This window comes from Anolis carolinensis, chromosome 2 (genome assembly GCF_035594765.1).
Source record: "Anolis carolinensis isolate JA03-04 chromosome 2, rAnoCar3.1.pri, whole genome shotgun sequence".
NCBI lineage: Eukaryota > Metazoa > Chordata > Lepidosauria > Squamata > Dactyloidae > Anolis > Anolis carolinensis.
Window position 1 is genome coordinate 187,893,355 of NC_085842.1, and position 24,831 is coordinate 187,918,185.

At 42.1% G+C, this 24,831-nt stretch overlaps 1 protein-coding gene across 1 annotated transcript; it reads right to left on the reverse strand.

Moving 5' to 3' along the window:
* Positions 1-1,044: 1,044 nt before the first annotated feature.
* Positions 1,045-24,830, reverse strand: mrpl4 (mitochondrial ribosomal protein L4). Its single transcript, XM_008122429.3, has 9 exons — positions 24,682-24,830; positions 19,907-19,973; positions 16,976-17,144; positions 15,513-15,564; positions 14,814-14,931; positions 14,101-14,207; positions 4,735-4,844; positions 2,838-2,908; positions 1,045-1,315 (listed from the first exon to the last, which is right to left on the reverse strand). The coding sequence occupies exons 1-9, from the start codon at positions 24,724-24,726 to the stop codon at positions 1,170-1,172; spliced, it is 885 nt and encodes a 294-aa protein (XP_008120636.1). The 5' UTR covers positions 24,727-24,830; the 3' UTR covers positions 1,045-1,169.
* Position 24,831: the final 1 nt, after the last annotated feature.

Consider the following 24,831-nt stretch of genomic DNA (forward strand, 5'->3'; position numbering starts at 1 on the left):
TTATTTTATATGATTTTATTTGTTTTATGACTTGCTTTATTGTTGATTTGTTTTATTGTTGTGTTTTATATTGTCTGTTTTGCCTGGGCTTGGCCCCATGTAAGCCGCCCCGAGTACCCTTGGGGAGATGGGGCGGGGTATAAAAATAAAATTATTATGATTATCATTATATTGTTAACCATCAAAAACACTGGACAGTAAAATTATGAAACACTGGGCTGTGACTTGGAGTTAAATTTGTCAGGAAACAAGCTTTTCAGTGATAAACCCAAACATCCCCAGCCCACTGTGGTTTTCAACTTTCCCCCTCAACAGCAGAAGCACTCAGTGCTAGGCTCTGTTAACTTGAGCTTGAAGAGCTACTTTTTGCAACACCTACTTGTTTACTCTGTTACAATAACCCATGTTTACTCTGTTACAATAACCCATGAAAAGAAAGGGCAGGATATAAATAAAGGTTTATTATTGTTGTTGTTGTTACTGTAAAATTGGGGCCACAGTGGCACAGTGGGTTAAACCACTGTGCTGCAGAACTTGATGACTGAAAGGTCGGTGGTCTGAATCACAGAGCTGGGTGAGCTCCTGTTGCTAGCCCCAGCTTCTGCCAACCAGTTTGAAAACATGCAAATGTAAGATCAATAGGTACCACTTCGGCAGGAAGGTAACAGCGCTCCATTCAATCATGCAATCATGACCTTGGAAATGTCTACAGACAATGCCGGCTCTTTGGTTTAGAAATGGAGATTAGCACCCCCCCCCCCCCCCCCCGAGTTGGACTTGACTAAACTTAATGTCAAGGGGAAACCTTTACCTTTAGTTACTGTATGTACTCATGTATAAGTCTATAAATGTTAATAAAAAGCAATGATTGGAAACAAACAGGTGTGATCAGAGAAAACTGCTCTTGCGTTTTCCGAAATACATTAAACAAATGCAGAGTATTATCATTTTCCCTTTCCTCATATCTTTACTTGGGACAATCCCACCATTTCAGGTCTACACATCAATTTAAAGCACTGAGAAGAAGAGCTATACCAAATGACAGACAGTAGACAAGTCAGTTTTAATGTACATATAAGAAAAACACTATACTAGTTGGTGTGTGTGGAACAGGAAGTAACACTACGCAGGCAGCTGCTGGTGGGCATAGTTCATCTTTGACACAAACCCTATGGGAAGTCGCTGTAGGGCAACCGGAAGGGGTACAGTGCGGTATACCGAGTGTCATGCCACAACAATTTTTTTTCCAAGAAGGAGACTGTATCCAAGGTGAGCACAAGGGTCTCATACTTCAACATGCTATGTACATTCAGACCTATTGCAAGAAAGAAAAAAGTGGTTAGGGTGAATCTTGTGTGAAAAATGACTGCAAAAATACAAGTAGCAACAAAAAACATGGCCCTTTCTAGGAAGTTCTGTTCTGTGTGGAAACTATCTGCCAATATGCACATCTAAGAAGGATGGAACTGTATTAAGGAGTTAGAAACAGGAAATCCCTAGGCCAAACTTTCTGGATGGCTTTTCATTAATCAAACTAGAAAGATAAGGAAAGAGGAAGGAAATGACCTGCAACTGGGGCTGTCTGAGAAGGTGGCATACACCTATGATAAAGCTGAGGTAAAATCATCAGGGACGGAAGCCATTTGTGAATGAGGATTCTTTCTGGTATTTTTAAGTAGTGGTAAATAAAGTCCCTCCAGATGTCTGCATGCAACACCCATCATATTGTGCCACTGGCTCTGCAAGGGCTGATGAGATACGATGGACATTGCATTCCAACTAGGTTTTTTAAAATTCAGGTTGATTTGGACAATTTATAACACCACAAAATTATGCATTCCCCACTTTTACTTTATAAGGACCGACGTCATAATGCAGTCAACTGTGCTCTCCACTTAGATTAAGGTGGACAACTGCGTAAGGGCTAGGGACCATTTTATATGTACCACAGTGAATATAAATGCACTTGAACAGATATGATACCACTTCCAACCACCATTTTAGCCAATTTTTAGAAGTGTTTTACAGAGTTGATGGGGAGGATCACAGGAAGGAAATTGCTGTGTTTGGAACCTCCTGGGGGCAACAAATGCTCCAAATTCAGCTTGAATTTTTAAAAAAATTAGTCTGGGAACTAATGCAGCTGGCAGCAAGATTCACAGTACAAGCTGAGTATTCTTTATACAAATTCCAAAATACTCCAAAATCCAAAATTGTTCACATGGGTGGCTGAGACAGTGACACCTTTGCTTTCTGATGAATGTTTTAAAAATGCAAGATTAATAAAACTGTATAAAATTATCATAAGGCTATGTATATAAAGTGTGTATTAAACATAAATTAATTTTGTGTTTAGACTTTGATCCTATCTCCAATGTACTATACTATGTATATGTACTATACATATATGCAAATACAGGTATTCCAGAATACCAAAAATATCCAAAATATTCCTGTTCCAAATAATTTCAGGATATAGATACAAAATGTAACAGTAACCACTTTGTTGAAGAACAAAAGAAAGGATTCCTTATTTTGTTGGTTCTTTGTGGAATATGACTTTTTCTTCATGTCTGCATGTTTTTTCCTGTTAAGATGATGCTGGGATGAGCAAAGCTTTGAGGCAATCAAGGATGACACAATACAAAGAAATGAACAGGAACAAGAATGGGTCATCATTCTTGCAAAACAAACCTTGATGCTGCCTGGGAGAGACAGAGACAGGGAGGAGTGCTTGCCCAGGACGGATTAAACATAATGCCCAACTTTAGCATGCTAGAGGAGTCACCTTTCTAGAGATTCCTGGCCACCCCAATGTACCCGTTTCCTCCACTCACCTGTGATGGGCAATATGGTGATGGTTTTAAGATCATTTGCTGCAGACTTGATATTTTCAGGAATTTCATTGCTGGAAGCCACAAAAAAGTGTTATTTATAAACGTGTTACAAGTTTATTCTGGTACAAATACCTTCCATTTTGGCTGGGTGATGTGTGTTGACTCTGATGACTATAATAATAATAACAACAACTTTTATTTATAACCCGCTCTATCTCACCAAGGGCAGTTTCCAAACAAAGTGGCAAACATTGAATACCATAATAAAAATAGAACAAAAAACATGCCAAATCAAACAATAAGAAATGACCCTAACTATTTCCTGCTCGAGTCTCTCCGAGAGGAGCATAGTCCAAGAGTGTGCTGCATTTCATTAGTGAAGAGACTCAGTCTTTTTGGTAAATACAGTAGAGTCTCACTTATCCAACATAAACGGGCCAGCAGAACGTTGGATAAGCGAATATGTTGGATAATGAGGAGAGATTAAGAAAAAGCCTATTAAACATCAAAATAGGTTATGATTTTACAAATTAAGCTCCAAAACATCACGTTTTACAACAAATTTGACAGAAAAAGTAGTTCAATACGCAGTAAAGCTATGTAGTAATTACTGTATTTACGAATTTAGCACCAAAATATCACGATATATTGAAAACATTGACCACAAAAAGGCATTGGATAATCCAGAACGTTGGATAAGCGAGTGTTGGATAAGTGAGACTCTACTGTATTCCCTTTTGGTTCTATAGGGCTGGATGTGCCACTTTATTGCAGAAAGCATCAAAAAGACTAATGCTACTTGCAGTCTCATGGAACTGTAAGCCAGTTCTTATAGATTGGAATCAGCTTCAGAACAGTTAAAAAACCTCAGCTTATACTACATATGATTGACATTTTCACAAACTCATTGAATTGCTCATGCAATTTCAGGATCTGAATATTACCTTCATCACTAAGATGAAGAGCCCATCAAATGCACTTTATTGGGAAACTCAATTTTCAAGTCCATGCAGTTATATGATGCCAAGCATGGTGCCAAGGGAAACTGTATGTCCTGCCCCCCACCTCTCCCCAGACTTATAACCAAGCAGAATCTGTATACCTGCACAAGTAGGAGTTGCACATAACAACGCCATGGCATTTATTCATGAAGTAAAGTCATCCCTCTGTATCCATGGATTAAACCATGCACAGCTTGAACATATTTTTTTTAAAAACCAAAAAGGATATTTTAATTTTGCTCATTTATACAAGGGACACCATTTTATCATATCATTCTATATAATGAGACTTTATTTCTACAGTTTTGGTATCCATGATGGATCCTGCAACCATACACCAATACTGTATATATGAAGGGCACAGTGTACATAATGGAAACTTGTTCTAAGGCATGTAGAAACATAAGAAGCGGATATAATCAATCTAAGTGATCAGCTCAGGTCAGAGTTTTCCAAGACATGTTCTTGAGCATACAGTGAGATCACAGGGGCAGACATGATGGGTGTCTGGTGCTAAATGCACCAAGCATGATGCCCAGAATACACTCAACACTTTCTTTTGGCTCAATTCAAGGTTGCAGCAGGGAACTTTGTTGGCCATCATTAATATTCTCGTTTAGGTTCCGAAATAATCTGCCAAACTCCAAGATTCTCTAGAAGACAACTGGAAAACTATGCATTTGGGCAAAAATGATTGTAAGCTAGTAGGCTACTCTAGATCTTCGTAATGCATTAGAATGCATTGGTCCAACAAAAAATGCTTCATTCTCATTCTAAATCTAAGCAAACCCAAAGCTTGAATATCTCAGAAGCACCATTCTTGCCCCACAAAGTGGAACAATTGTTGAAGGTCTCTCTCCTCAAGCATCTCCCTTATGCCACTGATAAAAACTCACACATGTACAAACAGCACAGATGTTCCCCAGTGCCTGTAGCGGGCCAAGTCCATGAGATATTGGGGATCGGAGGTTGGGATCTCTAGAGAGTCTACGACATGGAGATTGTCCTACAGACGTGGGGAAAATAGAGAATGAACAGTACTATGAACACAGTGTAAGCCAGGAAATCACTCTGCTCATCTCTTACAACCTATATAGCTCTATAGCAGTGGCTCCCAACCTTTGGGCCTCCAGGTGTTTTGGACTTCAGCTCCCACAGTTCCTAACAGCTTGCAAGCTGGCTGGGATTTCTGGAAGTTGAAATCCAAAACACCTGAGGCCCAAAGGTTGAGAACCACTGCTTTATAGTTTGAATTTATCAGAACCTGGAAAAATTCACTCTTGAACTGTATGTGTTATGATTGAGCCTCATGGCTCTGTTTCTGACAGACGTGGGCGTAAGACTCCTCGAGAGTCAGATACTCTCGAGGAGCGAGAGAGAAAAAGACTGCGAGACATATTTGCAGCACCATCTGACGAAGAGTCTTTCGAAGGGTTTACGGAGAGAATGGAGGAGGGACTGGTTAGCTCAGAGGAGGATGAGATGGATTGGACTCGGGTAAGGGAGGAATTGGGTGCCACTGGCCATGATGGGACAGAAGATGAATGGGGACCTTCAGGATTAGACCCATGGCTTAGCTGGAGGGATGGGACGGGATCCACAGCTGGAGATGCTGTTGGGCGTAGTCAGAGGTGTTCCAGCTCTGACGAGGAAAGTGATGAGGAAACGCCCGGGTTAAGGAGGACAGCTGACAGTGATGAAGATTTGTAACTGGCATAAAATGGGGCTTGGGAGCAATTGCAAATTGCGTCGGGCAAGGTAATCTGGGCAAACGCTTGGGATCCGTGTGTGTGTGGGACGCTTCCCTGAAGACTTGTGTACTTTCCTGTGCTGAGACGTAAGTTGATTGGAATCCAGGGTCAGACGGCGGGAGGGATTGTGTGGGCATTTGTTTGTGCAAACCTGTGCTTACTCTTATTAGCTTGACCTTCCGTCGTCTTCTTGACGGACGCCATCTCCTGCTTTGAGAACTCGGACTGAACTGACCACGGCTTGTCTTCCCCCCTTCTTGGACTTGGAAAAACTACAAACGTCTGCTTCTGGCTTTGATCTACGGAACGGAACTGGTCTACTCTACTGCTAAAATCCCTGGCTGATTTGTTCGTGTTGGAATCCTGTCTGCTGTGTGTGTGTGTGGGAGCGACGCAAGTTACTCTAAACACAGTGTTGGCAGCAGAGAGGAATCTGCTGCCAATTAGTTGCATTCTTTGTATCTTTTGTTCTTTGGCTTTCGTTTTGTTTATACCCAGGCTGAAGAAAGCAGTTTGTTTTTACCCGGATTAAACTCCGGTTTAATCCGGTTTATCTTTTGAACATTTACTTTTGCCCCTTTTTGCTCCTAAAGGCAAAAATTGCCTGGCCCTTGTGTTTTACGGGCATTTTTGAGTTCTGTAATCTAATAAACTCTGTTACTTTGAATCTTGTGGCGTTCTGTCCTTGACAGATTGCCCGACGCCCATAAAAGGTTTATTGCAGCAATAAACCCGTCAGGAAGACGATGGATGAGTTAAGGGTCAAATTAGACCAATTGCAAACGGCTTTTACCGTTAGCCAAACAGCTCATGCCGTGAAAGGACATGTTTTGACTCCTGAACGCTTTGACGGAACCAGGTGCAAGTTGCCAACCTTTTTGGCACAAGTGGAGCTTTATTTTTCTCAGCTCAGTGCTCATGCTTTTCCTACAGACACTAGCAAGGTGGCCTTTATTTTGAGTTTGTTGACCGGTCCCGCAGGACAATGGGCCACTAATTTAATTTTGGGAAATGACCCAGTCAAGGACAATTTGAATAATTTCAAAAAGTTGTTAACTGATACTTTTGGGGATCCTCTCCGCACGGAGAACGCTGGGTGGGCTTTGTATCGGTTGAAACAGGGAAAGGGGACTGTTTTGGATTACTTAAATAAGTTTAACCTGTATCGCCACCAGCTGGATTGGGGGGAAAATGCATTCATGCTTTTATTTACTGCCGGGTTAAGTGATATGCTCCAGGATGAATTAGCACGCTTGGAGCCGGCTGAAAGCTGGGACGCCTTAGTAGCTAAGGTGCTGCGTTTAGACGCAAGGTTCGAGGCTCGTAAACATTCAAAAGCAATGTGTGCGCCACCCATGCATGTAACCAGGGCACCTGTGGTGATGGGGGAAGAGCCCATGGAGCTTGGGGTCTTTAAAAAGCTGTCTACAGAGGAAAAGAGCCGTAGGAGGCAGCTGGGCTTGTGTTTGTACTGTGGGAATGCTGGGCATTTTGCCAAAAATTGTAATGTGAAACCTTCCCAGCTTTCGGGAAAAGGCCAGCCCTAGTGCGACGTGAGTCCAACGCACTAGGGCTCCTCAAGCAGTCAACTGAGGGGAGGAAGCATGTTTTCGTACCCATTACATTATCTGTTGGGGGAAGGGAACTTGTTTCTACTTTGGCACTGCTGGACTCAGGGGCTACGGTCTCTTATGTAGATATTGAGTTTGCTAAGAAGCATGGCATTCCTAGAGTGCGCAAGGCATGCGACGTGTGGGTGGAAGGAGCAGATGGGAGACTGCTGGAGACTGGGGTGGTTAACCAGGAAACCTCAGCAGTAACGTGGGAGGTGCAGGGAGTAACGGGAACGTTTGTGTGGGATATTACGAGCTTGCCTAGATATGATGTGATCCTGGGGATGGATTGGCTAGCTGTAGTAAACCCACAAGTAGATTGGGCAACACGTAAAGTGATCTTAAAGAGGCAGGATTGTTGCACTTTAAATGTTACTCATTCTGATATGGAGGGAGTGCCTGCTGAGTATGGGGAGTTCTCTGATGTATTTTGTAAAAGAGAAGCGGACAAATTACCACCGCACAGGCCATATGATTGCGCCATCAAGTTGGCAGAAGGTGCGAAACTGCCAGCAGGGAGGCTGTATGCCTTGACTGTACCGGAAAGGCAAGCTTTGCGGGAGTTTCTAGATGAAAATTTAGCCAAGGGGTTTATTCGCCCATCTAGTTCTCCAACTGCGGCACCAGTATTCTTTGTAGCCAAAAAGACTGGGGAACTTAGGCTGGTCTGCGACTATCGGATCCTAAACAAATACACCATTCGGGATAGGTACCCGCTCCCTTTAATCTCGGAACTGTTATCAAGGGTGCAAGGGGCTAAGGTCTTTACCAAGCTTGACCTGCGGGGGGCCTATAACTTAATCCGTATACGGGAAGGGGATGAATGGAAGACGGCATTTAACACGTGTTTCGGATGCCACGAGTTCCGAGTCATGCCTTTTGGGCTTTGTAATGCTCCTGCGGTCTTCCAGAGGTTCATGAACGATGTGTTCAGGGACCTAATTGACCAATTTTTAGTGATTTATTTGGATGATATCTTGATTTTTTCTAAGGACGAGAAAGAACATCGTCAACATGTCAAGCAGGTTCTGCACCGACTGCGGGCTAATGGGCTTTTCGCCAAGGCTTCCAAGTGCGTCTTTCATGTGCCTGAAGTGGAGTTCCTAGGTCATGTAGTGTCAGGTAGGGAACTTAAAATGGACCCACATAAGGTTGACGCCGTCAACTCATGGCAGGAGCTGAGGACTAAGAAGGATGTACAAAGGTTCTTAGGTTTCGCTAATTACTACCGGGAGTTTATTCCGAATTTTGCAAAGCTCACGGTACCTTTGACGCAGCTTCTGCGCAAGAAACAGCCATTTGTGTGGGGGCGGGAAGCTCACGAGGCGTTTCTACAACTTAAGTCTAGTTTTCAATCGGACAACATACTAACCCATCCTGATGTTGACAAACCGTTCGTGGTAGAAGCGGACGCTTCTAGCTACGCGTTGGGGGCTGTATTGTCTCAGAAGGATTCCTCAGGGACCTTGCGTCCCTGTGGATTTTACTCGCGGCAACTAACACCCTTCGAGCAGAACTATACCATATGGGAGAAGGAGTTGTTGGCGATTAAGGTGGCGTTTGAGGTGTGGCGGCACTGGCTTGAAGGGGCACGGCACCAGATCGTGGTCAGGTCTGATCATAAGAACTTAGAGCACTTGCAAACAGCAAAGAAGTTAAACCAGCGTCAAATCCGCTGGGCTTTATTTTTCTCCAGGTTTAACTTCAAGGTGCAGTTCGTGGAGGGGAAGGCAAACTTGCGGGCCGATGCTTTATCCCGCAAGCCAGAATTTAAGACCAATGAGCAGGTAGTATGTCAGACCATCTTGCCTACTGCCTCGCTGTGTGTTGTAGATAATGAGCTCGGGTTACATGACCAGATCCTTGAGGCTCAGAAAGATGATGTGTGGACACAGGAGCAACTGATGCTGCTCTCAGCAGGTAACCGTACTATACTGCCGCATCTCCAAGATCAAGACGGGGTATTGGTGCGTAGGGGGCAGGTTTACGTACCAGTGGGGGCCCTCAGGTTGGAGGTGATTAGAGCCCACCATGACGAACCCATGGCTGGGCACTTTGGCAGGTTCAAGACCGTACAGCTTATCACCAGGAGCTACTGGTGGCCAAAGATGCGGCAAGACATTCTGCGCTTTTGTGACAGCTGCGCCGTTTGCCAGCAGAGTAAGACGCCTGTTGGGCGCCCTAGAGGGTTGTTGTCGTCTCTACCTGTTCCGGAGAGGCCATGGCAAATCATTTCCATGGATTTTATTTCAGATTTGCCTAAGTCTGGGGGTTATACTTGTATTTGGGTGGTGGTGGATTTATTTAGTAAACTGGCTCATTTTATTCCTTGTTCAACCATTCCGGCGGCCCCTACGTTGGCCTTACTATTTACTAAGCACATCTATCGCTTGCACGGAGCACCCGAGGTGATTATTTCAGATAGGGCTCCGCAATTTGTGTCACGCTTTTGGAAACACTTCCATGAGTGCTTGGGGACCAAGTTAAACGTTTCTTCAGCCTTTCATCCGCAAACGGATGGACAGTCGGAACGGGTTAATGGGCTCTTAGAGCAGTATCTGCGTTGTTTTTGCTTGGATCAACCCACGGCTTGGGTGAAGTGGCTACCGGTGGCGGAGTTTGCTTACAACAATGCGGTGCACACGTCTAGTCAGCATACGCCGTTTGAACTAACTTATGGTTTTCACCCACGGGGAGGTGTGGCGCCGTCGACCAATGTGGTCTCTTCGGACCCTGTGTACCGCTCTTCGGAAATGGCTGCACTGCATGATGTTGCCCGTCGCTTACTGTTGGAAGCTAAGGCAACGCAGAAGACTCAGGCTGACCGCCACAGGCAGGCAGGGGAGGAGTTGGAAGAAGGGGATTTGGTGTGGTTATCTTCCAAACATATTAAACAGGCTGGGGGAAAGTTTGCGCCTCGGTATTTGGGTCCCTTTCCTATCGTTAAAAAGATTTCTTCTGTTGCGTTTCGTTTGCGTTTACCGTCTAGTTTAAAGGTCCATCCAGTCTTTCATCGTTCGCTGTTGAAACTTGATACCTCTAGTCGTCGTGGTGCTATAGCGGAGGGTATCACTGCCACTTCTCCGCCATCGGGGGAGGAGGCCTTTGTGAGAGGGGATAGTGTTATGATTGAGCCTCATGGCTCTGTTTCTGACAGACGTGGGCGTAAGACTCCTCGAGAGTCAGATACTCTCGAGGAGCGAGAGAGAAAAAGACTGCGAGACATATTTGCAGCACCATCTGACGAAGAGTCTTTCGAAGGGTTTACGGAGAGAATGGAGGAGGGACTGGTTAGCTCAGAGGAGGATGAGATGGATTGGACTCGGGTAAGGGAGGAATTGGGTGCCACTGGCCATGATGGGACAGAAGATGAATGGGGACCTTCAGGATTAGACCCATGGCTTAGCTGGAGGGATGGGACGGGATCCACAGCTGGAGATGCTGTTGGGCGTAGTCAGAGGTGTTCCAGCTCTGACGAGGAAAGTGATGAGGAAACGCCCGGGTTAAGGAGGACAGCTGACAGTGATGAAGATTTGTAACTGGCATAAAATGGGGCTTGGGAGCAATTGCAAATTGCGTCGGGCAAGGTAATCTGGGCAAACGCTTGGGATCCGTGTGTGTGTGGGACGCTTCCCTGAAGACTTGTGTACTTTCCTGTGCTGAGACGTAAGTTGATTGGAATCCAGGGTCAGACGGCGGGAGGGATTGTGTGGGCATTTGTTTGTGCAAACCTGTGCTTACTCTTATTAGCTTGACCTTCCGTCGTCTTCTTGACGGACGCCATCTCCTGCTTTGAGAACTCGGACTGAACTGACCACGGCTTGTCTTCCCCCCTTCTTGGACTTGGAAAAACTACAAACGTCTGCTTCTGGCTTTGATCTACGGAACGGAACTGGTCTACTCTACTGCTAAAATCCCTGGCTGATTTGTTCGTGTTGGAATCCTGTCTGCTGTGTGTGTGTGTGGGAGCGACGCAAGTTACTCTAAACACAGTGTTGGCAGCAGAGAGGAATCTGCTGCCAATTAGTTGCATTCTTTGTATCTTTTGTTCTTTGGCTTTCGTTTTGTTTATACCCAGGCTGAAGAAAGCAGTTTGTTTTTACCCGGATTAAACTCCGGTTTAATCCGGTTTATCTTTTGAACATTTACTTTTGCCCCTTTTTGCTCCTAAAGGCAAAAATTGCCTGGCCCTTGTGTTTTACGGGCATTTTTGAGTTCTGTAATCTAATAAACTCTGTTACTTTGAATCTTGTGGCGTTCTGTCCTTGACAGTATGGCAGATTCTTGAATCTGTACACCAAAAAGTAACATTTTCAGGCTTTGGAATACTGTCTTCCCGTCAGATATATTTGCAAGGAGTTATAATTATAAGTTGCTGTCACTTCTCTGCATTCATTGGATTCGGAGCACAGAATCCATACAAAAGTGGGAAAACATGGATTTTTAAACCTGAGAGAACACCTCTGTATGAATCTCTAGCTCCTCCACTACAGCTCAATGGTCACCTTCTGCTGGAAGCTGACCACAGAATTATACTGAAGGAACTAAAAATCCCTAAAGAAGAGACTTTAATCAAATCCGCAAAAGACAAAACATGCAAGTGCAGAATGATTACTACACTACTGTCATAGGAATTATCTGCATATACTGTAGATCCAGTGGAGAACAATTTATTAACATGTAATAATATCAGTGAAAAGAACATCAATTTCTACTTTAAATTATTGATTTAACAATCATGCCTACTATTCATTACAAGAAAGAGAAATAGACATGAAAGGAAACAAATCTTTTCAGGCATTTACATGCATGTTGTTCTGGAAGGGTTTTAAGGCAATCAATCCATTTTAAAAAACAGAAACAATAGACCAGATACTTTAACATTTGATTCTATAGGACAGCAGTTCTCCACTTCTGGTGACCAGACTTCAGTTCCCAGCAGCCATAACCAGTAAGGCTAATAGTCAGGAATTCTGGGAATTGAAACATAAAATATCCAGAACACCAAAAGTTGAGAGCTGCTGCTGTTGGCTCAGTTGTGTATTAAAGCTATTATGGTGACAATCTACCAGATTGCTCTTGCTTTTACAGCATGAACCAAACCATCTTTGCAGGCACAAATGGTGAGGACTCAAGAGAGCCTTCTCCATGGGGCTCCCAAATTGTGGAACCTCCTTTCATAAGTTTGGTTGACCCCCTCCCCAGTCTTTTTCCGCCAGCAAGTGAAACTATTTTTATTTTAAATCTTGATTTATTTAGTTATGAAGCTACAGAATGTGTGTAAGTGATGTGCTTTTTAAATATTTTATTCGGAGCCCCCGATGGCGCAGCGTGTTAAAGCGCTGAGCTGCTGAACTTGCGGACCGAAAGGTCGCAGATTCGAATCCGGGGAGCGGAGAGAGCTCCGGCTGTTAGCCCCAGCTTCTGCCAATCTGGCAGTTTGAAAACATGTAAATGTGAGTAGATCAATAGATACCGCTCCGGTAAGAAGGTAACGGTGCTCCATGCAGTCATGCCAGCTACATGACCTTGGAATTGTCTACGGACAATGGCGGCTCTTCAGCTTAGAAATGGAAATGAGCACCAACCCTCAGAGTTGGACACGACTGGACATTAAGTCAGGGGAAAACCTTTACCTTTACCTAATATTTTATTATTTTCTTGAAAATATGCTTAAATGTGTTTTGACTATTTTAGCATGTTTAATTCCTTTTTAACTGTTTTAATTGTATATTTTTAAAAACTGTAAGCTGACTTTAATTCCATTCTGGGAAAATACAAGACATAAATACAATAAATAAACAAGATAGTTAAAGTAGGATTAAAGTGATATAACTCTGAATGCACCCTTGATTTTACCATGAGTCACCCTGACACTCATTTAGGGAGTAAAGTACGGCATCAAATTAAAATGCATTTGTCCACATATTTGCTTTGGCATCGCTCAAAAATAGCTGGGTAGATTTGGAAAGTGCGTCTGGAAGGTTATGACTGAAAAAGAGCTAATCGATGCAAAATCCAATTTTGCTGGAGCACCCCACTGTTTTCCTCAACAACGCTTAATACATCTAAGGCACTTATTCATAAATAATGCAGCTATAATTTTTTACTACAGTATGTGTACAAGACAGTCTGAATACAGTTCAGACAATTTTGTGCACAAAATATTCATTTTAGGGAGGTCACTAGTAGGGCACCACAGTAATCAAACAAATCAAAGATGAATACCTCTGCTACTTAGAAGAGTATATAATAAATTTGTTGACATGACTAAGCAAATGTGCCTCTGAATGAATTCACGGCTTGATGTCTGCTCTTAGCATTTGATATTCAGAAGTATATATGGTATTATCCCCAATACACATAAAGTACCCATGGTTTCATCTGCCAAAATATGCCTTTAGAATTTGCTAGGCCCTCCGGGTGATTCTATGGTACACTTAGGCTGGAAATTACCATAGAGTTGTTCTGGAGCACCTAGCAAATTCCTACAGAAGACGCCTTCTGGCAGAAGTTGTTTATTTCAATAAGGTTCTCTATTAACCCTAGTTTCCTGTTTCCACAGTAAGTTCAGAAACATATATCCAGCAGATAAAAATGTACTTTATAGACAGAAGATCCAGTTAGCTAATATAGTCTATAGCAGTGATTCCCAACCTTTGGTCCTCTAGGTGTTTGGAACTTCAGCTGCCACAATTCCAAACAGCTGGTAAGTTAGTTGGGATTTCTGGGAGTTGAAGTCCAAAACAACTGGAGGACCAAAGGTTGGGAACCACTGGTCTATAGTAATTCATATGCCTCTCTCTCCAACATTGTGCCTTTACATTTTTGGATTACAAGTCCTTGCTAGGCAGAGGGCAGAAAAGCTTACATTCCCACAATATTCGAGCAGCCATACCTGTGCCAACTTGACTGTCAGTGCCACCTTGAGGCCCTGGACCCTTACTTTCATGGGCAACATGTAGAAGTAGCTGGTGGGACCCCGTGGGCCATGGGCCACTCCCCCTGGAAGAAATGTAAGAAAGGAAAAAACATCAAAGGATGTTTCATTGGAACACACATTCTCTCTCTCTTATGTGCTGACAAAGTAAGTAAGTAAGTAAGTAAAAGTTTATTTGTATATCGCCCTCTCTCCCAAAAGGGACTCAGGGCGGTTTCCAATATAAAATCAGCATAAAATATTGTACAATAAAACACCGAAAACACTATAAAAATACAAAAAAGAAAAACCACATAACAATTGACTAAGACAATCACATAAACAGGAGCAGTATAATCACACAAATAACATATGAATCACAGAAGAAGAATATATAAAACAAAAACAAAAAACACTGGGATGGACGAGAGGATGGCCTAGAGGGGCCACTACAACTAAAGTGCAATGTGATATTCTCAGCTGCTTTGGGGCAGAGGAATAAGGTGCAGTGTTTCAAAGAATCAAGCATGGTGTTTGGAGATCATCTGTTGAAAGAAAACTCAAGAGCATTGCTTCAGGGCCCACATTTTAGCCATAAGGAGAAATAATATATAGTAGCTTACAAAATAATAAGCTAATATAGCTTACAAAAGATATATGCTCCATATTGTTATGAACAGACAGTCACTTACCACCACGCCATATTGGTGAACGGATACTGCCATGCCGGGCCCGTCCACTGCCTTTCTGTCTCCAGGGCTTCCTGCCACCACCACGAACCTCTGCACGTGTTTTCGTCTTGGCATAGCTCTGGAAAGTTAAACCAGGTCACAGATTATGCCTCGATTAGACACAGGCAATTATAATGTTGAATGAGGTTCGTGTTGGTTCAGTATTTCTCATAACTTTGTAAACAGTCAGCTTCCACATTCATTAAGGTTAGAAGCACGGGACCCTCACTAAAGCAGGGAAACTGTCTATTAAAAAAACACGTGCACCTTTTTTCCCTGAAGGAAACATCTCTCTAGGAATCACTGGGTCTTCCACTACAGGTTGACCAGAGTTGAGCTGAAGAAAATACAGTTCATTCTAGCAATCCCCTAGAACACATCTGTCAAACTCAAGGCCCTTGAACCAAATCTGGCCCACCATGTCATTTCATGTGGCCCTCCAAATGCTGGACTGCAACTCCTTTCTCTGGGGCTAAAACCAAATTCCAGCAGATACGAAAGACACACTGTAGTTAGAAAATGTATGCATGTACAAAATATAACTTCCTAAGAATCATTTTTTTGCGCCCTTCAGCAATCTGATTGAAAAGTCTACAGCTTGTCCCTTTCTAAATAACTTAATTCCCGACGTATTTTCCTAGCAACACTTAAAATACTCACAATTCTCTTGAAATTCCTCTGCCAAGTAGCCACTGTGTGCAGTATATCAATTCTGTGGACAAAGCAAACACAGAAATGCTGTGTTAGTATTATGTTTATTTATACCCCTCTTTTTCTCTCCACAAGGGAGACTCAAAGCAGCTTACATGAAAAGCATTTCAATATAATTTAAAATCCAAAAATTTACAAACATTAAACTAGAATTAAACATCAATGGTATTAGTTAAAAATTAAGAGCAAAAATCATTAACACTAACGTATTCAAAGCTAAGAGGATATCTGGGAAATGGGCAATGAAAAAGCAGCCCCAGAGATAGAAATAAATGAGATCAAAATATTCTGCAATTTAAACGCAAAGTTGTAATACAGTAGAGTCTCACTAATCCAAGCTAAACGGGTCGGCAGAAGCTTGGATATAAGCGAGTATCTTGGATAATAAGGAGGGATTAAGGAAAAGCCTATTAAACATCAAATTAGGTTATGATTTTACAAATTAAGCACCAAAACATCATGTTATACAACAAATTTGACAGAAAAAGTAGTTCAATATGCAGTAATGTTATGTTGTAATTACTGTATTTACAAATTTAGCACCAAAATATCATGATATATTGAAAACATTTACTACAAAAATGGCTTGGATTATCCAGAAGCTTGGATAAGCGAGGCTTGGATAAGTGAGACTCTACAGTATTGATGTCTCCTCACAATTTCCTTTCAAACAAAGAAGGGGAAGGAAGGGGAAGAGACTATCTTTCAGTTTGTTTGGGGTAGTCATTAATGTCACATTTCATCCTAACCTCTTGCCTTTGTTTTTATTTGCTGCCCTACCAGACTGGCTTGGCTCATAAAAACCACATGGAAAGCTCAAACACCTTTATTACCTGTCGAATTGGAGCAGAATTCATGTATTTTGATGCTCTGGTACATTTGAACAGGTCTAGCCTAGTCTGTAACATTGCCAGATGTTCACCCAGATATTTTTCATATAACTTTGTGACATAGTTTGGGAAACTTTGGACATCAACACCTTTTGGTATACAACTCATAACATTCCTTATTACTGGCCACACCAGCTTGGATTTCTGTGAATTGAAATCCAAATATCTAGAGGGCCAAAGTGTAATGAGCTCAATTTTAAGATCTCCCAAAATTTACCAATGCCAAGCATTACTCCATTTCTTTTCTGTCACATCTATGCCATCATTATTTCCTTGAAATTCTTGAATTCATACAAATTTATGACCCAAATCCTGTTATTAGTTCTGAACACAGTAAACTCATTGAATCAACAGGATTTACCTATGTGTTGACTCCCTCAATAACCGATTCAGTGGGTCTACTTTAGTTGGGACTGGCCAACAGGATGTCACTCTAGACTACTTTCTAATTCTTTTAAAATACAACCTTATTTTTATATATCTTAAGAAAGTCAGAAACCCAAACCCAACTTCAGTTCATACCGAGGCATCACTGCAAATACATCTGGATGTAGATCTGCCAAGCCCATATGCCTGGCATCGTAATGTTTCAGTGACTCCACCCAGGCCTGGACAGGTGCAAGGTGTTTGGGGATGGCAATGTTGCATGTCCGTAGGATCGGATTACTGGAGACTAGATCAGGCTGTAATTCTAAAAGGAAGCAAAAGAAACAACTCTGTAAATATTATTTTCTGTTACTACTACATAAAATCATCTTTATATCTTGCACGTATATGAAATGGCCAGCACTTATACAGATAGTCCCCAAGTTACAAACACCCTACTTACGAACGAGTCATAATTAAAAATGGGGGTGAGACAACAGGGAGAGAAATCTGCTTCTAGAAAAGGAAATTGACTTCTGGAAGAATTATCTTCCAGATAACACAGGTGTGTTAACACTTCCCTATGCTATCCAAGACTAAAACAAAATATTTTTTGCTTGGAGTTACTCTTGAAATATGTACCTGTTTCAACTTATATATTTTCCACTGGTCTAAACTCGGTGCCCCTGATGGCGCTGTGTGTTAAAGCGCTGAGCTGCTGAACTTGTGGACTGAAAGGTCGCAGGTTCGAATCTGGGGAGCCAAGTGAGCACCCACTGCAGTTCGAAAACATGCAAATGTGAGTAGATCAATAGGTACTACTCTGGTGGGAAGGTAACAGTGCTCCATGCTGGCCACATAACCTTGGAGGTGTCTACGGACAACGCTGGCTCTTCGGCTTAGAAATGGAGGTGAGCACCATCCCTCAGAGTCGGACACGACTGGACTTAATGTCAGGGGGAAACCTTTACCTTACATAAAGTGCCCTAAGAGTGCCATCCTATACATACAGATGGTGCATTCCCTTTTGAGAGCCCACAAAATATTTGCAGTGATGTGAAAAAATAAAGTGAAACTTTTTTTTCCAATCATGACATATCAGATTTAGAATACTTAATATATATCATCTATATCTATATCTATAATAAAAGTGAAAACCTGTATGTGTGCATGTGGCACGGGTGTCCGCTCACATAGACAGCCTCCGGCCTCCCCAAACAGGCTATAGTTTCCAGTGCTAAGGAGCCACTAAGTCACTCCTGTCCACTGACATTGCAGTTACAGTGAGTGCCATGAACATGTAGCCCAACCTCTGCCAGTGTCCTCCCCAAACACTACGGCCCACCACCCAAGGCATGCTTTCATTTCGGGACCATTTCATCCTAGACTTTGCATTTTCCTCCACCACAGGCAGGCATCCCAGGGTTTTCCATTCATGTGGAATTTACATGACCCCGCCTACTGCCCTTCCCTTTCAAATCTGTCTGCATAACAAACACAGCAGAACTGAGCAGCTTACTGGAGGAGTACTGTGACTCCTACTGGGATATCTAGAGTAGTTGTAGTTCACCTACATCCAGAATGCTATGAACCCAAACAATGATGGATCTGAACCAAATTTGCCATGCCCAGATTTGAATACTGGTGGGTTTTGAGAGGAATTGGCCTGGACATTTGGGAGTAGTAAATACTGGGGTTTATAGCTCACCTGCAATTGAACCCCACCGATGATGGACCAGAACCAAACTTGGCACACAGAGCCCCCATAACCAATATTGGACATGTTTGGGGAAAAGGGACTTATAGTTCACCTGGATCCAGAGAAACAGTCACCCCACCAACAATGGACCAGGACCAAACTTTGCACAAAGAAGCCTCATGATCAACTGAACATACTACAGGGGTTTGTGGGAATGGGCCTTGATTTTAGGAGTTGTAGTTCACCTGTATCCAAAGAGCACTGAACCCAGCCAACGACGGATCTGCACCACACTTGGCACACAGACTCAACATAGCCTACTGTGGATACTGACAGATGTTTCGGGACAATTGCCCTGGGAATTTGGGAGTTGTAGTTCACCCGCATCCAGAGAGCACTGCAGCCAGGCAATGACCAGCCAATGACAGATCTGGACCACACTTGGTACAGACCCAAAATGACCAAATTTGAATACTGGCAGGGTTTGGGGAGGATTGACCCACGATTCCGGGAATTGTAGTTCACCCACTCCAAACTGAGAATACATAACATTCAAAGACAATTAATGCCTTTTTCAAATAACCCGGGCACTACCGGGTCCCCAAGCTAGTTATATACAGTATTCAGGTTGAATATCCTTTATCTATAATGCCTGAGATCAGAAGAGTTTTGTATCTTGGAATACCTACATCTGCATATAAATTCCACAATTAAAGATATCCTGTAGATGGGACTCCCATTTCATGGTTTAGACATCTTTCTCCATTCTTGAAGGTAAATTCTGCTATATTTTATTGTCCTTGGGCCATCTTTCAAGAAGTACTAAATGATCGGCTTAAGAGTTACATTAAAAACCCCTTAATTCTAATTTATTTTTATTGCAGTTCTTCCAAACATTCTAAAACACTTCAACAGCGTATATTTTGCTGTATTGTTTTTAAAATGAAGGCACTCAAAAATATTCATGCTTACATAAAAAACTCAACACATAACTGGATAGACATGTTCTACCACTACTTTCAAATACAACTTTAATTTTAGATCTCATTGGTATTAGATCAATTCCATATGCCACTCATTATTTTCATGATATCATACAATCATGGAGAACATAGTGAGAGAAAATTCTTACTACAAATTATTCCCAAAGCTAACACACATTTGTTGATATATTCAGAACAATGTTACATCATAAAACCAGAGAGTGCAATCAGCAATTAAGCTCAGTTACTTAACAGACTGAGGACCAGTGACTATCTCTCAGCCTCATCTTCCTTATAGGGATGTTGGGAGAAAGAGAGGACACTTGTGTCTAGATGTTCTTGGAGAAAAGGTGGGATAAATGCTGCAAATAATAAATAATGGTTTATAATATGAAAAGGACTCACCTCTTAAAGAAACTGTGCTAGAGTTGCTTAGAGTATCTGCCTGTTTTGACGACGTCATTGAAAAAAGCTTGGATGGAAAGCAGAATAAATATATGAAGTCACTAATCAACTCCAATACACTGGATTTACAAATAGGCTCAATCTAAGGATCTTTCTTCCAACTATTTGCAATGCTGTTCATATTAGGAACTGTCCAATGGAATATCAATGGAGTGCCACCTCTTTCTCATGATACTATGAACTCTCACTACCCCACATGAAACACAAAAGAAATTGCCTTCAAAATCATTTGTCCAATTATTACAATGACCTGCAAAACTGAGGGTCATAAAAGCTTTTTAAAGAAATGTATTGTGGTTTTATAGGAGTTTGGCCTTCTAAATCAAAAAATGACTTCTGATGTACTCCACCGTGTAGTTTTTTTCAGAACTGGCACTGACATTTTTATGTTGATAAGACGTGACATTTGACAAATGATGACATTTGGAGAATTGAATGTGATCAAGGCCCCTTCCACACAGCTGAATAAAATCCCACATTTTCTGCTTTGAAATGGAATATAAGGCAGTGTAGATTCAGATAACCCAGTTCAAAGCAGCCATCTACCTTGAAATTTGTGAAAAATCAGACAATGTGATTTTCTGGATGTGTTTTCTCATGTTGTCTCTCATAGTTGAGGTCTACCTATTACCCCAAGGCAGCGTTCTTGCACCAACCTTATTTAATATCTTCACGAACGATCAGCCACAACCACCACTCACAAAGAGCTTTATATATGCTGATGACCTTGGCCTTACAACACAAGCAAAAGATTTTGAAACAGTTGAAAAGCAACTCACCAATGCCTTGAAAGATCTCTCCAGCTACTACAAAGAGAACCACCTGAAGCCTAACCCTGCCAAGACACAAGTGTGTGCTTTCCACCTACGTAACCGCGAAGCCAACAGGAAACTGAAAGTTACTTGGGAAGGCCAAGAGCTCGAACACTGTTTCCATCCTAAATACCTTGGTGTCACCTTAGACCGAACACTGCATGAACGCCAAGCACAAAGTAGCTGCACGCAATAACATCCAGCGGAAACTGACTGGCAGCGCATGGGGTGCAGACCTACAAGTAATAAGAACATCAGCCCTGGCCTTGTCTTTCTCAACTGCTGAGTACACCTGTCCTGTTTGACACAAGTCTGCCCATGCAAAGCAGGTGGACATAGCACTGAATGAAACATGCAGAATCATCACGGGATGCCTTAAACCTACACCTGTTGATAAACTCTACAAGTTAGCTGGCATTGCCCCTCCTGACGTGTGACGAGAAGTTGCTGCTAACGGTGAGAGAAAAAAGGTTGAACATAGTGAAAGTCACCCACTGCATGGCTATCACCCTCCTCCCACCAGACTCAAATCAAGGAAGGGCTTCATGAGAACCACCACTCCTCTTGATGTTCCTCCAGCAGCAGCAAGGGTGTCTCTCTGGGCAGCTAAACCTGGCAATTCTAACTGGATGGCCCCCCACGAGGGTCTTCCTCCAGGGGCAAACCAAGAATGGGCAACTTGGAAGTCCCTGAACAGACTCAGAAGTGGAGTGGGCAGATCAAAAGACAACTTGGCAAGGTGGCACTACCTGGAGGAATCCTCCACCTTGTGTGACTGTGGAGCTGAACAAACAACTCAGCACATGTATGCTTGCCCACAATGCCCTGCCTCATGTACGGAGGAGGAGTTGTTTAAAGCTACAGACAATGCGGTTGCTGTTGCCCGCTTTTGGTCCAAAACTATTTAGTTGCTTGTGATTTCTTTTTTTTTCTTTTTTCCCCATTATTTGAAATGTATTTGTTGTACAATGCTTTTGACACGAAATAAATAAACCTATTATGTCAATTGCAGCCTCTCTCATCTTTTTAAGTGGGAGAACTTATACAATTGGTATCTGACTAAATACTCCCCCCCCCCCACTGTATTTTGCTTTTTGAATTCAGCAAGCATGCACAAAACTATTAACATGAGATATATTACACTAGGTAACAAAATTTACTTTCTGTTCCCGTTTTGAAAGTGTTATTTCCTGGTTTTAATTTTTTTAATGAATTAGCAATGGATTTTATTATTATTATTTAGTTCACAAATCACAATGCTGGCAGGTTTGTAGTTTGGTTTATTCCTTAGCCTTCCTGAAAAATAGTATGTTCATGATTACTGAATGGACAATTTAGTTTGCTCGTTATTTTTCATGAGTTATTTGATTACTAATCTAATAAAGAATATTAGGCCTGTGATTCATCTCAATGTAGCTCTTCTGATTTTATATATTAATATGGGTTTTTAGTTATTTTATGGCTTGTGCTATGATTTTGAAAGGCATTATAACAGTTTTGATGCTCTTGTAAGCAAGGTGTTCTTAAAAATTTTATCCACAAAAATATAGACATGATTCTTCTTGAATATGCATATACATTTGGACAATCAAACCAGAGTAGGGGTTGGGCCCTCAGTTCTTTCTAGCATAAAGAAGGATATAAAAATATTTCTGGATATTAACTGGCTGTAACTTCATTCTGGTGTCCCAGTTTTGATTAACTGCAACAAGTTGTGAGACTAGAAGTATAGAAGTTTTTATAAAAATAGAAAAAAGAAACTGGCGCAATCATGTGTGTGCATTAATTTAATTACACTGAAGAAATTAAAATGTATTAGATAAAATGAAGAATAGTTTGGGCATTTGGATAAAAGAGCAATGAACAAAGGAATTAAGGAAGTTTCTAGGGAAAGTGATAGCCTCACTAGAAAAGATGAAATTGCTATTGCCCTTTAAAATTGTCAGCCAGTATATTATTATAATTAAAGAGACTGAGGCATAAGTATTGCAGCACTTGATCCTGCTATGCCTGCACTTGGAATGATACAATTGGCAGTTGAGTACTTAGTTTGAGATGAAGGCAATATAAATGAGAAGTCAAATGATTAAAGTAGGGGTGGGCAACACACGACCTGCTGGGCCATTTTTCCCACTGTGTTTTTTTTTATTATAAAAATAATTCACAGTGTACAGTAGGGAGGTGGGGGAGGGAAGGTAGGATTTATTCATGTGATTGATAGTAATTTAATAGATTTATTTAAGAGATTTTAACAATGTCTGATAAATCATCCAAAAAAGGAGGGTGGTGAGGAGAGGAGGCAAGGAACCTTTTAAAACATTATATTGCATTATATTCAATTTTGATCTCTATTACTCTAACAATCATACACTACTTTAAACTTTGGAACGTCTGAATAAAATCACACATTATCTGCTTTGAGCTGGAATATATCGCAGTGTGGACGCAGGGGCCTTCCACAAAGCCATATAACCCAGAATATCAAGGCAGAAAATCCCACAATATCTGTTTGATCTGGGTTATCTGGGGGCCCTTCCACACAGTCATATAACCCAGAATATCAAGGCAGAAAATCCCACATTATCTGAGTGTGGATTGAGATAAGCCAGTTTAAAGCAGATATTGTGTGATCTGGGCATGAATATATTGCACAAGATTTTTCTAGCCTAAAATGATGCACTTTAATATATTGGGTTTATGGTTCCCGTCCTCTTGATCACTGGGAAACCCTGGCCCTTGAGCGCTCTAATTGGAGGTCAGCTGTGACCAGCAGTGCTGCGGAGTTCGAAGAGGCACGAATGGAGGGCTTAAGTGAGAAACGTGCCAAGAGGAAGGCGTGTCAAGCCAACCCTGACCGGGACCGCCTTCCTCCTGGAAACTGATGTCCTCATTGCAGGAGAACATGCAGATCAAGAATAGGTCTCTTCAGCCACCTAAGAACCCACCCCCAAGACACCAGAGATGGAAGACAATCGTGTTCAAACTATGAGGGATCGCCTAAGTAAGTAATTGGGGTTATGGTTCCTGTCCCCTTCATCAGGTTGTGTGTTATTTATTCTATAATTGTATTGTTTTACCTTGCTTAATAATGTGTTATTATGTTGCTATGTAATGTATGTGTTGTTTTTATGATTGGAAACCGCCCTGAGTCCTATTCAGGAGATAGGACGGTATATAAATAAAGTTTATTTATTTATTTATTTATTATTATTTTCTGCCTTGATATTCTGCGATATAGGGCTTTTTGGAAGGGCCCCAAGTTACCTGAGTCCACACTGCCATATATTCCAGTTCAAAGCAGCTAATGTGGGATTTTATTCAGCTGTGTGGAAGGGGCTATAGACGTTCCAAAGTTTAAAGTAGTGTATGAATGTTAGAGTAATAGAGATCAAAATTGAATGTAATGTTCAATGTGGATTCTATATAGCTGTGTGGAAGGGGCCTAAGTTCCAGGGCTGGGGGAAAAGGATAAGGGCACAAACACCCCATTTCGCCATGAACCCCACTAGGTGACCTTGAGAAAATCACACCATCTCATGTACACTGGACAACGAATGCAGTTTGACAGCACTTTAACGGCCACGGGTCAATACTGTGGGATCATGGGAGAGGTAGTTTTACAAGATCTGGAGCCTTCTCTTCTAAAGAGGGCTGTGCCTCACCAAATGACAACTCCCATTATCGTACAGCACTGATAAAGTGGCATCAAAGTTCATTAATTGGACGGTGTAGCGGCGCTCTTTGTCTTTGAAAACCAAGGTTGGGCTTGATGTTACTCCCCCCTCCCCTCTCTCCCAATCCTGATTTAGGGGTTCTCGAGACGCACTATCTGGGCTTGGATGTGCCTACATGGCGGCTACCCCTCCGGGCCATGGTTCCCTATCTTCGTCCTTTTCTTCTCACCCGCAGAGCAGCTCCTCGGCTCCCGGAGAACCCGACCCGGAGCATCGCTGCCTTTCCGCCGTCTCCGTCCCACAAACACCACGTAGGTTCCCAAGAGCTCTGCGACTTCCGGCTCTGGGAGGAAACGTCACGAGGCTTTCCCGCCTTCTG

Bases quoted from the DNA above. Each gene is read 5' to 3' on its own strand.
- mrpl4 (XM_008122429.3), bottom strand. From the start codon at position 24,726: ATGCTCCGGGTCGGGTTCTCCGGGAGCCGAGGAGCTGCTCTGCGG. The intron at 14,208-14,813 runs GTAAGTGACTGT...CATTTCTTCCAG, and splicing joins TTCACCAATATGGCGTGGTG to GGGGAGTGGCCCATGGCCCA. The intron at 1,316-2,837 runs GTGAGTGGAGGA...TTCTTGCAATAG, and splicing joins CACCATATTGCCCATCACAG to GTCTGAATGTACATAGCATG.